At 34.8% G+C, this 18,178-nt stretch overlaps 2 protein-coding genes across 2 annotated transcripts in view; one reads left to right on the top strand and one right to left on the bottom strand.

Moving 5' to 3' along the window:
• LOC145259863 (ubiquitin-conjugating enzyme E2 Z-like) overlaps window positions 1-17,683 on the bottom strand; it is a gene marked incomplete at its 3' end in the record, with an annotated part of 243,922 nt that extends 226,239 nt beyond the window's left edge. Inside the window, 1 exon segment of the mRNA XM_080117710.1 lies at window positions 17,077-17,683.
• Window positions 496-1,179, top strand: LOC145259630 (uncharacterized). Its single transcript, XM_080117286.1, has one exon. It carries the CDS (start codon window positions 496-498, stop codon window positions 1,177-1,179), a length of 684 nt encoding a protein of 227 aa, XP_079973412.1.
• Window positions 17,684-18,178: the final 495 nt, after the last annotated feature.

Genomic DNA, 18,178 nt, shown 5'->3' with positions numbered 1-18,178 from the left:
CCAGGTCAGGTGACAGTTAATCACATGACCTTTTGGTTATTTAAAAGAAGATTTTCTCCAGTGGTTTAAGTTTTTTTTTAGATGCATTTGTAGCTGGTGGCGGAAAGCTACTCTTAGATTACCTCAGCTTTGCTGGCAAGAGATTGTTAACAGACTGTCACATCGTGGAAGGGGGGCAATTCTTCCGCAAAATGTGGATAGAAGCAAGGCAGACTCAAGTTCCCTTCTGAATCTCAGGGTATGTGCCAGAGATTCTTTCTCAATTTGAACCCAGTCCTCCTCCTCAGATAACAGCTGAATCTTGCTAACACATATGTCAACTTCAGTCAAATATTCGGTAACAGATTTCTGCAATGCAGCAAATGATTTACTAGAAAGTTCATCTTCCATGTGAGCTATTTCCAGAATAGTTCTGATTTTGGTCCATGGAAGAGAAATTCTATTCTGTAAATCTGCTTTGCAGAGAGCCTTACCTTCAATTCTGTCCTAGCATCAATGGCTGAAGTCAGCCCCTCTCAACTTTGTTTCGTGCTGGAGTCACAGAGCATGTATGAGGATCCGCTTAGTGATTTTTTCCCGGACAGTGACGTGCAAAGGGGGTTAGAGAAAATGTTTGGGGTGGAGTTGCTACGAATAAGGGAACAAGGACTAACAGATTATGATGAGCAGAAGATTGCGCTCTTCCAACAATCCATCTTGTTTAAAGACAAGTATTATGTCCAGTTGCCCTGGGAGGAAGATAAAATATCGCATGTCCCCCCCAACCATGCTGTTGCCTTGCGTATATTAGAACATGTAGCGCAAAACCTGGAGAGGAAACAGCTTTACCAGGACTATCTGCAGGTTTTCCAGCAGCAGGAACGGGAAGGTATAATAGAGGAGATTTTTGTGCCTCCTCAGAGATTTAACGAATTTATTTGGATTCCACATAGACCGGTTGTGAAATCGGACCCAACTACGACCACAAAAATTCGGCGAGTATTCAACTGTAGCCTCAAAGTTGGGGACTCTCCATCTTTGAATGAATCTACTTACCAGGGAGTAAACTTAAGTGATTTGTTGGATTTGCTACTCACTTTCCGCTCCAATAAACATGTTGTGTTGGCAGACATCAAGAAGGCCTTCTTGATGATCCACCTGAAGCTGGAATTAGATAATTTTTTTTTTGAAGGATGGTAAACGACTACATTGTTTTAGGTAGAACACAATCATTTTTGGCTTCCAGTCCTTTTATCTTAAATTATGTTCTCCAGTATCATGCTGCGCAGTTTCCCATGAATAACTGCAGATTTATGATGGAAAATCGCTTTTATGTAGATAATCTCATCATGTCTAGATAGTCCAGAGGAGCTGCATGGATTATACACTCTCTTGAGCGGTTACATCAAGGAGACTTCGAACTACAGTCTTGCAATTCTGACCATGTAGGAGTTCGAAGCAAGATGAAGGAGCATGGTACACTGAGTGTTCATGGCAATGGTACTTGGTTATCGGTACTGTCCTCTCTCCAACACCCTTTGATTGGCTGCGGTTAAGTGCAACCCTGATGATTCTACTTAGAGACAAATTCTTGGGGAGACCGCCAGAGTCTATGATCCTTTATCATTGTGCTTGCCCGTTTCATTGCGAGGTCGTATTCTGCTAAGCAAGCTTTGGGAGAAAGGATTAGGGTGGGATGTGCTGGTTCCACCTGATTTTTTTTCCTTATGGAAGAAACTTTCTTCAGATCTCTCTGGATTGGGGACCATTTCCTTTCCCTGTAAGGCAATCAGTGAGAGTGAACCTGGCGAACTCTTCCTATTTTGTGATGCCTCCCTGGAAGCCTATGGGTTCGCGGCATATGTGGTTCAAAAATGTCGATCTTGTTTGGTATTTGCTAAAGCTAGGGTGGCTCCTTTGAAAAGGAAAACACTTTCTACACTGGAGCTCATGGCTGTGTTCCTGGCCATGAAGTGCCTGCCTACGATTCTAAGAAACTTTGGAGGATTCACTCCCTCTGAGATTCATGTGGCCACAGATTCTCAAGTGGTCCTCTCCTGGCTTATCTCGGGGATCATCGTGCGCAAGAACCTGTTTGTTCAAAATAGGATGAAGGATATCCAGCAGATGAGCGTTGACTTAGAAGCCACTCTCAGCTTGTATCCCTCATTTTGGTATATTCTAATGGCAGAGAACCCTGCCGATTTGATCACCAGGGAAATGACGCTCGAAAGGTTCAAAACCTGCTTCCAGTTCTGGTGCTATGGTCCAGGTTGGTTGAGTGGCGGCACCACTCCGTGGGCTACTCAAGATTGCCATGCCTCAACAAATGCAGCCAACGTATAGCTTGTACGTCTTGGAATGCTGCAATCCTCCATGGAGAGGAAACACCTATTGTTCTGCCCCTGGATAGGTTCTCTTCGTTTAATAAACTCTTAAGAGTGACTGAAATTTATAAAATCGCTTGCGTCGGTTAGAAGTTGACAGTGAAAAACTGGCAGCTGTTTTGATTATGCAGATGATGCAACGCCAGTTATATCCTGAGGAACTAGATTTTTTTGCTAGATCACTTGGGGAAGACGGTACCTGGGTTGGTGCGGGACCTTGATTTGTTTATTGATGATGAAGGTCTAATCAGATCAGGTGGCAGAATTGGTAGACCTCTCCACTTTAGCAGGGAAGTTAAACATCCTATTCTGTTGGCAAACAGTCACCCCATTACCAAGCTTATCATAATGGATGCACATGCTAGGTGCCAGCACTTAGGGATTGCATCCACTTTAGCAAAACTGAGACGTTGTGGGTACTGGGTGCCAAAAGGCTGACAGGCAGTGAAGACGATCCTGACTTTGTGCGTTGTGCCGAAGGTACAATGCCAGACAGGTCTTGCCACCCAATGTAGCTAACCTGCCCGCATCCCTTATTGAACTGGAAGTTCCCTTCAAGCATATGGGAGTGGATTTCACCGGTCACCTTTGGGTTAGACAAGGTGGTAAGGAGGTGAAAATGTATCTACTGATCTTCATGTGTCTCAGTGTCAGAGCTATACACATCGAAGTGGTACCTGACATGAGTGTGTTGGCCTTTCTGCAGGCATTGGTGTGGTTCACAAACCTGTATGGCATCCGGTCTACCATTTACAGTGATAATGCTAAAACTTTCCTAGGAGGCGGTCGATTGTTTAAAAGGTTGATGTTAAACCATGATTATCAACAGAAGTTTGGCTCCTGCTCTATCAAGTTCTGCCCCATTCCACTTTACTCACGTTGGGTGGGAGGTGTTTGGGAGAGGAGTATCCAGACAATTAAGAATTGTCTTTACAAGATGGTTGGTAGAGGTGAGATGGATTATTTTTCTTTACTTACCATCATATCGGATATCCAAAGAGCTATCAATAACCACCCTCTGACATATTGAAAATCTTCAGAGACTGAGTTAGAGGCAGTAACTCCTAACATGTTTTTGCGGCCTAATAAGAGTCCTGGGTTGCTTTTAGATCTGAACGATGAGGATTTTGCCTCCCACCCAGCCGAGAAAGGCTGCTCAGGACCATGCAGGTTCGGGACCAGTTCTTGGAGAATTTCCGCACTCTATAGTATAACGAGTACCTGTTGAGCCTCCGGGAGGAACCCCAGGGGTGTTCTAGAGTGCCCTTCCAAAACAGATTAAAGGTTGGGGATGTGGTATTGGTGAGGAGTCCACATAAGCCTAGGCCATTTTGGGTTCTTGGGATCATTTTGGAGATGTTTTACGGAGAGGATGGGGTAGTCAGGTCAGCAAGGGTAAGAGGGGGGGATGCGGTGCGTATCCACTCGTTAAAAAACCTATTCCCCCATGAATTATCCTTAAGTGGAGAGGATTAAGATGGATTCATACCGGCATCTGTTGATAGGCCTGAGGATGGGATTAACGCTATTCCTCCTAAATCAACACTTGCCAATGAAGTAATTTGGCTTTGCCCTATATGCGGTTCTCCACAGGGTGATCAGGACATGATTTGTTGCGACGGATGTGATGACTGGTGTCACTTCCAGTGTGTGGGAATCGGGTCTCAACCTCCTGCCAGACAGAAATGGTATTGTCCGAGTTGTGCACCCCAGAGATGGCGGTGAGGTAGACCTAGGCTCCTCCCTGAATAGTTAGTAACCCCCCCCCCAAAAAAAAAAAAAAAAAAATTATACTAACAGGTTAACTTCCTCGAGTAAGTGCATGCCTTATATTTTTTGTTTTCCTTCATTTTCTTTTTTTTTTCTTTCCTGGGGAATGTGTGAAAAAAAAAGGGGGGGGGTATTAATGATTGCTCAAGAGAGGGAGAGCAGTGTGCTTACTAACCAAAAGAGATTGCCTTGCCTTCTCAAAGTTTTTTTCTCCAGGTCAGGTGTCAGTTAATCACATGACCTTTTGGTTATTTAAAACGAGATTCTCTCCAGTGGTTTAAGTTTTTTTTAGATGCATTTGTGGCTGGTGGCGGAAAGCTACTCTTAGATTACCTCAGCTTTGCTGGCAAGAGATTGTTAACAGACTGTCACGTCGCGGAAGGGGGGGGGGGCAATTCTTCCGCAACTTAAGGTAGGTGCACATTGCTTCCTTTTCTCGATTGAACAGTCATTGGATTTTTAGGGGAAAATTAATTTTTTTCACAGTTTATTTAATAATGAATAAATATAGAAAATTTCAGGAAAATATAACTATTATTTAATTTTTGCTGGAATTTTAAAACGTGTACGTCTACAGCTTTAAAAACGTCACTATATAGAAAATAATTTCTGTTTTAAAGCGTCGTAATGTAAACACGATTTTTGCCTAGCATTTTCATTATTTTTGTATGCTGTAAACATTTTTAAAAAGATTAGCAGTTTATTTGAAGCCTCCTCTTTTTAAATGATAAAAAGTTAGAATGATAATATTAAATAAAATTACAGTAACATTGTGTTACATATAGGGGAGGGGTTAAAACTAGCGCGCGCTGGAGGTACCTATGGAATCAAAATAATTCTTGGTAAATATTCAGATACGTTACAACAGAACACCGACCACTCTAATTTGTTTTTTTAACGGTAATCGAGGGAGGTGTTTGAATCTGATAATCAAACCCGGGGCAAATTTACCGTTTGCATGGTATTAACCCCTGGACCCACGAACTACTTTCCGCCGTTTTACAGCTTCCGTTTACGCTACACGGCAGTTGAGCGTGTCTTCACGTAGCAAACTGCCTTTTCACATGGCGTACGAATCTTTTTGGGCGGGGGGTAATGTCAGAAAGACTTTTTTTCAGAACAGAATTAAAAAATTTTTTTTTTCATTGGCGGATAATTTAAAATTCGAAGAAAAAATTGTTTAAAACAAAATTTAAAAAAATACATTATAGTACTTTTTTTTTGTTTTTTTTATTTTTATTTTTAGAACTTGTGTGCTTCTGCAGTTTAATTAACCGTTTTTCCGTAAGTAACGCGCCGATATTTACGGATTAGAACACCATTTAACATTTTTAGAGATTTTACTGTTTACATTGGGGGGGGGGGTCAGTGTTCTGCTGTAACGTATCTGAATATTTACCTAATTTTTTTAATAAAAATTAAAACAAAAATAGTCGTGTTCTCGTCGAGTAGTTTTTTTTTTTATTCAAGAAAATAAAAGTGCACCACTGCACCACTGCAGTCATGCATGCACTTATTGATCCGTGCTGAAATAACGTTATTTAGAAAGCCATTCTTAACATGGGGACGGGAGGGTGTTATGTACCTATTCTGTACTTTCACCTAACAATTTAATAAAAATAGATATCGTAAAACTTGAAAATACTATTAAAAAAATAGCGCGAATCAATAAGAGCTGTAAAAAATCTTTCGGTACTTCTACTTTTTATCGCCGAACATGGAGACGCCATTTCATTTCGAGCATCGGTCGATTAAAATTAGAGGGGAAAATCAGTATTTTAAACTATGGCCTTAGTAGGAAATAAATAGCAAAAAATTAAACTAGGTATTAATTACTCCCGGAAAGAAATATGAAAAAAAGTAAATAAAGTGAAAGAACATATATCCGTAATTTTTTAATTGAAAATGTTTCGATTTAATTAATGAAAACGGGAAAGTTTTTCATGAAACATTTTTTTTTATTTTATTAAAAACAGAAAATAAAAAAGACATTTTTATTAAAAGCAGAAAATGACATTCATTAAAACCAAAATATTTACTGTATAAAATTGTATCAAAATATAATTGTAAAGACATTTATTGAAACGTCTGCGTAAGAAAATATAATTTTAATAAAACAATTTTGTAATTTTTTTGTTATTCATTTCCTACTTCGGCCATAGTTTAAAATACTGATTTGATTTTAACAACAGGTGCTCCAAAAATGGCATCTCTATTTTTGGCGATAAACTATAGAAGTACCAATCTTTCTTACCGTTTTTTTTGCTCCTTGAATATTGGCAAACCAAGACAATCACAACAAAGGCCTACGTTTAAAATTCAATACAAATTTTATTGATCCTTGTTGAATTGTTGTGTATTACTACAATCCTTGCTTGCAAAAAAAGGAATGTCCATCTTTTGCCTCTGTAAACAGAGTTAACAACCTCATAAGATAATAGTCTTTGATTCAACAGGAACTGGAAGCAAGTTCATTCTGTCTTTGAAGATTAGAGTTTGCAACTGTGGCAGGGGTCGATAAGATGACTTCAGATGTAAAGGATCCATGTTCGCACTGATAGCATAGTGCATAAGCCCGTGAAAATGTTAGGGCGGCAATTCATATTAATAAAAGTCTCTTAACCGACTTAATGAGGATGTGCCTGATTTTGGGCGTGACATAAATTGTTTCAAGTCTCTATCGGACTTATGGTATTGAGCCTAATTAAGCATAAGATAAACTGTCTCAAAGAAATGAAAGTTGGGGGCTCCATGCCTCTTGTGTGTGTGTGTGTGTGGGGGGGGGGGTCAACGTTCTTCTTGTTCGATTCTACTGGTCGATATGACTGGAACGAATTCTGCCCACGTTCAGGTTTAAGTTCTTTGCTGACATTGAATAGCAAACACAAAATACAAAAAGACCGTGAAAGCGCAACGCTTCGCAGAGAATAAAATCGACCAATATGATTGGTCCAAAACAATGCAATGGGAGGTATGATGTAATTGTCAAATTTCTGGCAGTGCACTAGTAGGTGTATCAGAATTTTTGAGGAATTTTTGACACCCCTAACACGACACTGCGAATAAAATATAAAAAACTCGTAATTTCTCTTATTAAAGTGGATTGTTTATTTTCTTTATGGAATATATTTACAGAAATCACTTTTGGAATATATTTACAGAAATCACTTTTTCCACTGTTTCCAACGTAATAGATGTATGAAAACTAAAGCCGCTTTCAGGACTGCCAGCAACCATTGTAAGAAAGAAATAAAGAATGCAAGAGAGTTGTATGCTCAATCTGTTAAGTCCAAAGTAGCTGAGCAGCGGTTTGGTTCCCACCAGTTTTGGCAAATAGCAAACAGAATCCTGAACAGAAGCGTGTGCTCCATCCCAACTATTATCAATGGACCTGAGGTAATCTCGTCAGCATCAGACAAAGCCAAACTCTTTGTCAAGAACTTTGCAGCTAATTCTACCCTTTGCGATCAAGGCTGTCAACCCCCAATATTTCCTCCTGTATCAGAAAACACGCTATGTGATATATGTATATCTGTACGTGATGTTGCCAAGCTAATCAAAAACCTTGATTCCAGTAAAGCAACTGGCCCTGACGGTATTCCAATTATAGTACTCAAAAAACTTCAACCTGAACTAGCGCCCATACTTACAAAACTGTTTAAACGTTGTCTTAAGGAGAATAGTTTCCCATCTCCCTGGAAAATTTCATCAGTATGCCCTGTATTTAAGAATTCAGGTGATCGCTCATCCCCCTCTCAGTACAGGCCAATAAGTCTCCTGTGCATCATGAGTAAGTTGCTGGAATCTGTGTTAAATACAGAAGTAATCAACCATCTCAACAAAAATAACCTTCTTAGTGACACTCAATATGGTTTCCGTTCTGCTAGATCTACAGCTGATGTGCTTACAGTTATATCTCATAGGATTAGCAAATCTCTCGACGGAGGCAACCTTTCTAGGGCAATTGCTCTTGACATATCTAAGGCCTTTGATAGGGTATGGCATAAAGGTTTACTTCATAAGATCTCTAGCTATGGTATTGCTGGAAATGTCTTCTCAATTATTAAATCATTTCTTTCTGATAGGTTCATAAGAGTAGTAGTTGAGGGGCAAAAATCAGAAGCTCACAGTATTAATGCCGGTGTCCCTCAGGGATCCATCCTGGGCCCAACTCTTTTCCTGATCTATATTAATGATCTTCCAAATCACATCCTTACATCATTTGTAGACATCTATGCTGACGACACTACCATTTATGGTAGCAAATCTAAGACAGTAAACGACCAAGTTCTTTCCAATTCTCTCTCCTCTGATCTTGAGCACGTAGTACAATGGGGTAAGGAGTGGCTGGTTACTTTTAATGCATCTAAAACCAAGCTTCTCTCTTTACATCATCAACATTCTGATCCACATCTGGCATCAATTGAAATGAATGGCTCTCGTCTTCAGGAGGCCTCAAGTTTTGGCTTGACCATTACTCCTGATCTTAAATGGAACACGTACATCAAATCTGTTGCCAAGGCCGCTGGAAAAATGGTGGGATCTTTCTATCGATCCGGTAGATATCTCACTGCTGATGCTATTCTCTATCTATATAAGAGCCAGGTACGTCCAAGGATGGAATACTGTTGCCACATCTGGGCAGGAGCTGCTAGAAAGGACTTGGCCTGCCTTGATAGAGTTCAAAATAGATTTCGTAGCCTCGTAGGAGATGTCCTTTTCTCTTCCTTGCAACCTCTATCTCACAGAAGAGATGTTGCGAGTTTGTCTCTGATGTATCGTTATTTTCATGGAAAGTGTTCGACTGAGCTTCAATCTATGGTCCCCCCTCGCCAAACTTTCACAAGAAACACTCGTCTAGCTGTAAACACTATCAATAATTCCCTCCACTCTTTATCTGTGCCTAAACCTAAACGTAGATTCCATGAACAAAGCTTCTTTCTTAGAACTGCACGCCTGTGAAATTGTCTTCCGTTTTCCTGCTTTCCGGCTGACTACAATATGGTTGTCTTCAAGTCTAACGTAAATAAGTTCTTGATGAGCCGTTCCATATAAGTTATCAAATTTACCAAATTTTCATTACTAATGATTACTATATTGTCCAATTTCTACTGTACACTCTTTAACCCTTATCCTTGAGTGGCCTCTTGGCCTTGATAATGTGGTGATGCCTATGTAAAAAAAAAAAAAAATTTCCAAAATAAACTAATAAAGTTGTTTAAAAAGTAATAGAATTATTATTTTCATTATTTATAAAACAGTGTTTACAAAGTACAGGGGCGGGCGACGCTCGCCTTCAATGACGCCATTTTTTTACGTTATGAAATCAATTGAAATTTACAAGTTAAATTTTTCTCAATTTTTAAACTTTAAAAATCTATCAATTTTTTTAATGGTTCAATTTTTACGATATTTTCACGGTCAATGTAACCTTTTATGCTCTTTCCAATAAACCAAATTTAATATTTTAGACAAAAGTTTTGGGTTTGTATTACTGTACACATAGATTCGAAAACGTTGTCAAAAAACAAATATATAACAAATAAATGTTATCAAAGGCAAGATAAATTACTTTTCTACCAAACTGGATATAATTTTCGTGTTTTTATTCAATTTAACAGGTTTATTCAGCTCGAAAAGCATACAGTGTTTACCGATGTATTGGAAAATTCAAAATGGCGGCCGACTCTCTCTTTAACACGGTAAGTTCGGAAAAAGGTGTAATAAATAATAAACTAGACAAAATACTGTTAGAAATTTGCTCAATATATGTTACCGTGACATAACTTGACATATATTCGGTGGGTTTTTAATAGTATAATAGAAAGTTATTGGGTGTGGGATATTAAATAGAGAGGGAGGTCGTGTGGTAGTGTGAGGAGGTTTTATAGTAGAATTTCAGTTGTGAAAAGACGCTAAAGAACTTCTATTAGATACGTTTGAAAAAAGAAAAAAGAAAGAAAGGAAAGTAGACGTTAAAATTTTAGAAATACTTAGGGGAGTAGTGGGAGTAGAGTTTTTTTGCGTCATGGTATCTGTAGTTGTGTAAGAGGGAAGTGGAGTAAGTGATCAGTAGCCACCGTAGCATTCTATCCATTTCTGTAAGTTAAAACTTCAGTCCACCTATAAATTCCGATGAAATTGGTACTCTACCTTATCTCCTGGGGTGAAAATCCAATGGAAACAGTAATGTAAATTTATTATAGGCTCAATAAAAAATTAAAAAAATTATATACCGCTCTATTAACATATCGAGCACTTTTATCGTTTTTTTTTACCTTATTTCCCTTGAAAAGAAATATATTCATATATATATATATATATATATATATATATATATATATATATATATATATATATTCATATATATATATATATATATATATTCATATATATATATATATATATATATTCATATATATATATATATATTCATATATATATATATATATATATTCATATATATATATATATATATTCATATATATATATATATATATTCATATATATATATATATATTCATATATATATATATATATATTCATATATATATATATATATATTCATATATATATATATATATTCATATATATATATATATATTCATATATATATATATATATTCATATATATATATATATATATATTCATATATATATATTCATATATATATATATATATATATATATTCATATATATATATATATATATATATTCATATATAAAAAAAATTAAATCAAAAAATTATAATCAATATAATAATCGTTTTTTATAATGAGAAAATTTATAAATATTTAAAATCTTAAAAAGTTCAACAAAATGCCAATTGCATTTTTATTAGTGCATAAGGCACATCTGATTGAGTTGAAATAAAATATTTTTTGCTTAAATTCTAGTATCTTTCTTTTTATAGTTTAATATTAATAGTTTTTGGTAAATTTTATGGTTAAACATTTTGTTGAACATCTTTCTGTTGAGGCCGAAATCCTTTTTCAAGAAAATACCTAACTTTTTAAAATTCTATTCATCAACAACATAAGCAACAATAAAAATAATAGAATTATATTTATTAATTAATAGAACATGCTAATGATCACAGGAAAAGTATTACATAAAAAAAATTTACAGAAATTTTTTTAAAATTCTGAATTTAAGTGATTCATAAAAGTGCTATCGTTCGCCTGCAGGGATACAGTTATAGCCCCATACCACGCTGATTGGGAGGTTAGCACTCAAGTTTTTGCTATTTCGATTGGATATATGGTCTGATTTTTCTCAATTATTTGTTTCTTTTATATTTTTCCAAAGAAATGCCAATATTGATGGACGACATTTTGGAATGAAAATTAAAATTATATGAAATATTGGTGTCACTGATAATATTTCACTTGTTATTATTCTAAATAATGCAAGTAAAATGCCCAAATCGACTTTCATAAAAGTGAAGAATATCTGGTTTTACAATGAAATTTCTGCAAAAAAAAATTTATTGAAATATATAATTTCGGAATTAATTCATTGAGGATCGTAATTTTAAAATAAAAATCTATTTGTTTGAACACACACATATTCCATTGCAGTAGAAAACATTCTAGTGGCTTTTTCAAAATGCTCAGTATTTTGTTGACAATATTTGCGAATTGAAGAGTCAGTTTTGAGATAAATTTTGAATTGCTTGAGTGTAAATAAAATTGTTGTTTTTTTAACTCTAGTATCTTCCTTTTTAGAGTGTAATATTGATCAATAGTTTTCAGTAAAATAATTTTCCTGTTAAAATTTTATAGTACATTTATCTCTTGAAGCAGAAATCTTGTCTCCAGTTTAGTTATGATTCATAACAGTGCTATTGTTCGCCTGCAGAGTTACAGTTACAGCCCCATGCCATGCCTAGGTGATGGTTGAATTTTAAAAGCGAAAACCACCACTATTTATTTCTATTGAATGTATGACCTTGTTTTTATCAAATGTTTGCTTCCTTTATATTTTTTCAAAAAAAATGCCAACAATATTGGACATTTTGGAAGGAAAATTGACATTACTAGAAAAGTTAGTGTCACTGACAATATTCCACTTATTATTATTTCTAACAATGCAAGTATAATGCCTAAAATCGACTCTATTCAAAGTGTGCAGAATAGCTGTTTTTACTTTGAAATTTGTTCCAAAAATATTTTGTTTTTTTGTACTGAAATTCATAATTTCAGCATTAATTCGCCGAGGATTATAATTTTCAAACATAAATCTATTTATTTGAACACACAAATATTTCATTGCAGTAGGAAACGTTCTAGTGACATTTTCCAAGTGCTCAGTATTTTGCTGACATTTGATACAATGTTTGAGCACTGAAGCATCAGTTTTGAGCAAACTTTTAAATTGCTGTCGACCATCAGTAGGATGAAGTTGAATAACTAATCTCTGTGGTATTCCAGCAATCTGCAAGGTTTGGAACCCACAGCCAACTTTAAAGGTGCAATTACATTCACTATCTTGTAGTCTTTGGCAGTTTTGTTTGTGTATTCTAAGACATTTCATCACTTTACTTTCTTCAAAAGTGAATAATTGTTTGGCACTGTCAGGGCACTTGTTTATCAAAGATTCCCAAAATGCAATAGCACATTCTTGTTGGCCACTATTAAAAACGCCTCCGATTGATTCTCTAAGATCAGCAACACTGTGAGTGCCAGGGACAAGCAATCTTTTTAATTGCTGAATTGGCAAATCAATGTTTGGAATGCTTTTAATGATGTTAGACAACAAAGGAAGGTGGTAAATTTTCTGAACAATACTGTTAGCAAAACAAGCATTTCTTTCATTGATCAATTTGAGGTCCAAATTATTTTGAGAAATTGAATTGTCTATTTTCAGCCATTTTCTATTTGGACTATTATGTTTTTGCTTCAAATCATGATCTATAACGATTGTTTTTTTTCGTTTATAAGTCTGTTTGTACAATGACAAACTTTGAGGCTTAACAGAACAAGGAGGAAGCGGTGGCAAATCAACCCTGTCTCTTTTGGCCCTCAATCTATTATATTCAGTCCATGCACTTTTGTTACACATGGTCAATTTATGAGGGTCAAGGTCGATCAAATAGACATTGCACAGCTTTCTAGCACGTGACAAAGCTACATAGGCCATTCCATCTGAAAAGACATCAGATCCCAAGTCAACAATGATACCATCGACTGAAATACCTTGGGTTTTGTGGACAATTAAAGCATAGCTGAGTGACAAAGGTATTTGAGATCTAGTCACAAAGAGGCCACGAGAAAGTTCATAGTCAGCTTGCACAAATTCAACATTGACTGCATGATCCATATGATCAAATTTTACAGTCACAGCAACAACTTTGCCATCTTTCATTTGTATTTCAGTGACTGTACCCATTGTACCATTGCAAAGTCCTTTTTCGATATCAATATTCCGACGCAACATGCATCTAGCACCAATTCCAATTTTAAGCACAGTTTCAAGTCCAGCTGTGTCAGAAATCTTTTTAAGTTTAGAAGTTTTTGGTGTCTGTTTTGATTTTTTTTTTGTTACGGTTTTTTGTCTTAAGTTGGAATCAGTTGCTGAAATTTCAATGATATGAATATTATTTTTTTTCAACATTTTATAATTCACTTCCTCAGCAGATTCATTTGTGGGTACAATGCAAATAATATGCATTTTCTTTTGCAAATTTTGCAAAAGATCAGTAACTTGATCAATATTTGCTTTTTGTTTAGGATTGATTCGATGCCTTTTCAAGATCTCAATATCCTGATCAGTTGGTGACCCAAGTCTAATTCTGTTAAGAATATTAACAAAGTTTTCATTGTCATCTTTTTGTCGCATATTTATGGTCAATTCATCATAATCGAAATATGACCACAAATTTATACCAGCAATTCCCAAATTTGATGTTCTAGCATCTTGAATAGATATTTTGGAAAATACAGGTTTTTCATTAACAGGTGGAAGCTGGAATAAATCACCAAATGCAACAATTGACATGTTTGCAAATGGATACACTTGTTTCCTAATATCACCAAAAACATCTTGCAAACGTTGGTGAATAAATGCTAATTGCAAGTGACTAACCATGCTTATTTCATCAATAATGAATAATCTCACATATCCAAGCATGGTTCTCAAACTTTTTATTTTATCCTTTGATAATGGTTCATATTTAGGTGTAGAACCATGCTGCACATTTAGTTGAAAGACTCTATGGCATGTAGATCCTTTCAAAATGTAAGCACTGACACCAGTAGGAGCACAAATAACTACACTGGGTCCATTGATGGCAGGATATGTGAGAGTAATTTTATCTGCCAGTGCATTGATCAGAAAAGATTTGCCCACACCCCCAAAACCACTAATAAATTTGAGAATTTGTGGACAATCGTCACAATTGCACCTGTGAATAGGGTTTTCCTCATTCCAATGAAGATTTTGTTGCTCAAGTTTGGAAATAATTTCATTATAAATTTCTTTTTGAATGAAATTCAATTTTTGCTCATTTTCTAAAACTTGAGCTTCAGTGACATGTCTGATTTGAGGCATATTTAAATCAGCTTCATTTTTATCTGCCTCTTTAGCCATATTAGGATCGCAATCAATTTGATCATCATCAGCGTTATTTTCATTTTCATAATTTTTAGATTTTTGCTCTATTTTTTTGCTTATTTCAATAGCATCTTTAATTTTTTTCTTAATACTTTCATAATTTGTCATTTCAGACAAATATGGAGCATTTTGATAAAATGATTGCTCATATGATTTACAGCCATCAAGTAAATCAATTTCTTCTTGGCGCCAAGGTTTGAACAGCATCAACAAATTGTGATAATATCGTTCTTTTGTTTCAGAAGTCAATCTCACATTTGGCGTCTTTATAGCTTTTTCTTTCACTTTTTTTAAAAAGCCATGATTATTTCGCAGCTTCAATGAAACTTTCTCATCATCATTTGTGGAAGCATTCATTGTTCTTTCATAGTTTCTCGCAACATAGTACAAACTTTTATTTTCCATAGAATCAGGTCTATTCGGGTACCATGTTTCAACCATATTGCCATAATACAAATCTGTAGAATCAGGCTGCATTTGATCCAATTCTTCTTGTGGCAAAAATCTGCGGGTTCTATATTCAGGTATATCAGCACCGACCCACATTACAGTTGCAGAAGCTCCAAACAAGTGATGTCCCAACAGCTTATCAGCAACTTCATAAGCTCCTGAATCTCTTTTGGACAATGTATAAAGACCAGCGCTTTTGCATTTACCATAAAATGATTTTGATTGGTCCAATGACCACACACCTTCAGTCTCAGATGTTTCATATTTAGTCTGATAGCTGGTGATGTAATGGTTCAGAATCATTGAATTGTCAGAAATGTACTGCAAGTCAATATTAGACTCCCACATCATCAAAATAGCTGGGTTGTAAGCATTAATGTACTGCTCTTGTGAGCTTCTATTCAAATTATACAAATACTGAACAGTAGCCCCCCCCTCTCTGTCTGTCTGTCTGTCTCTCTGTCTCTCTCCCTCTCTCTCTCTCTGTCGCTGTTATTATGGTAGTACGAATAGTGGTTTGTTTATATTATAGTGGAAAACTCTTATGAAACTAAAATCCGGCAATTTTTATTTTTTTAATAACGGTATTAGTATCAAAATATCTGAAAATGATATCTTAAACTAAACAGAAGAATGTCAAGGTAATTATTGTACTATTTCAGAAAATGTTCAATAAGTATGTCTCAAGTAAATTAATTTATTATTTTTTCCACCGGTACCCTACGTTGGATTACTCAATAGTAGTCTCGAAGTAATTTTTTAGTCTCGCAAGTAACATTTATCGTCTGCTAATGCGTTATTAATCGGTGACTTTTTGGTGGGCGTTGTTGAGCAAGAATAAAAATATGAGATTTAAACTGTTGGGGCATTTTTGACAACTTCTGTGCCCTTGGGGGCGAAATGGGAAGTTTAGAAAACATTTTTTTTTACTATGTAAATCTATATAATGATTATTGTCGTAATATTACTTCTTGTTAATTTTGTACTTAGGTAAAAATGTGCTTCTGCATTTATGTTACCGTTGTTACACGAGTATTTGTTACACCCTTATAGTAAAAATGTTGGTGATCATGCACTTATTGTACCTATTTACTATGCCTCCCCACGGGACAGAGTTAGACACCAGGGTCGTTTTTTAACGCGGAGAAAAGGTACAAAAATAAAAATTGTCTCAGTCGTGACAGATTTCTCCTCCACCGAAAGAGAACATGAAATGGAAGTGCAGCATCTGAAGAACAGATGCACTAATTGTAACACACTATTATTTTCTTAATAATGAGGTTAGGACATTACGTCGTCGCCGGCAAACTTGCGAAGAAACGATAAGAAATATCGAAAGACAAAAACTGGCTGTAACATATTCTTGCATTATTTACAAAAAGTTGTAAATAATGCAAGAAAATGTTACAGCCAGTTACAAAATTAAAAATGATAATATATTCATAATATATTCTTGACAGGCCACAAAATCACCGCAATACCACATTTACTCCGGGGAGGGGGGAGGGTCCTACGTTAGTCCCAGGAATTTGTATAAACAAAGTTTAACCAATTACGCATAACTATAAAAGAAAGTAAGAATTTTATTGACACAGCATTTGTAAACAAACAACAAAAAAGTTGTAAATAATGCAAGAAAATGTTACAGCCAGTTAAAAAATTAAAAATGATAATAATATATTCATAATATTCTTGACAGGCCGCAAAATCACCGCAGGCGCAATACCACATTTACTCCAGGGTGGGGTCCTACATAAGTCCCAGGAATTTGTATAAACAAAGTTTTACCAATAACGCATAAATATAAAAGAAAGTAAGAATTTTATTGACACAGCATTTGTAAACAAACAAAAAAAAAAAAAATAGTACGCTTACCTGTTTTAAATAATGCAAGAAAATGTTTCATGTAAGGAACTGCAAAGTGCAACGCAGACATAAATAAACAACTTTACGGATGTGTGTTTGTTACAATTTAACGTCTGCTCATTCGGTAATAGTCGGTAATTTTCGGTGGGCGGTGGTGAGCATGGATGGAAATGCGGGATTTAAACTAAATTAATTTAGCAATGGTATTAATGTAACGGATAATCAAAAATAGGGGAAAAATCAGTTATGTAATATTTTACACAAATACTGAACAGTAGCCCCCCCCTCTCTGTCTGTCTGTCTGTCTCTCTGTCTCTCTCCCTCTCTCTCTCTCTGTCGCTGTTATTATGGTAGTACGAATAGTGGTTTGTTTATATTATAGTGGAAAACTCTTATGAAACTAAAATCCGGCAATTTTTATTTTTTTAATAACGGTATTAGTATCAAAATATCTGAAAATGATATCTTAAACTAAACAGAAGAATGTCAAGGTAATTATTGTACTATTTCAGAAAATGTTCAATAAGTATGTCTCAAGTAAATTAATTTATTATTTTTTCCACCGGTACCCTACGTTGGATTACTCAATAGTAGTCTCGAAGTAACATTTTGTTTTGTCTCGCAGTTACTTGCGAGACTAATATTCATATATATATATATATTCATATATATATATATATTCATATATATATATATTCATATATATATATATATATATATATATATTCATATATATATATATTCATATATATATATATTCATATATATATATATTCATATATATATATATATTCATATATATATATATTCATATATATATATATATATATTCATATATATATATATATATATTCATATATATATATATATTCATATATATATATATATATTCATATATATATATATTCATATATATATATATATATTCATATATATATATATTCATATATATATATATATATTCATATATATATATATTCATATATATATATATTCATATATATATATATATTCATATATATATATATATATTCATATATATATATATTCATATATATATATATATTCATATATATATATATATTCATATATATATATATTCATATATATA

The sequence above is a fragment of the Euprymna scolopes genome, chromosome 35 (assembly GCF_053919585.1).
Source record: "Euprymna scolopes isolate OS-2025 chromosome 35, ASM5391958v1, whole genome shotgun sequence".
NCBI lineage: Eukaryota > Metazoa > Mollusca > Cephalopoda > Sepiida > Sepiolidae > Euprymna > Euprymna scolopes.
This window is presented reverse-complemented; position numbering and strand designations above follow the sequence as displayed.

What these genes read in the sequence shown, in the direction of transcription:
- LOC145259630 (XM_080117286.1), top strand. Translation starts at nt 496, where the DNA reads ATGGCTGAAGTCAGCCCCTCTCAACTTTGTTTCGTGCTGGAGTCACAG.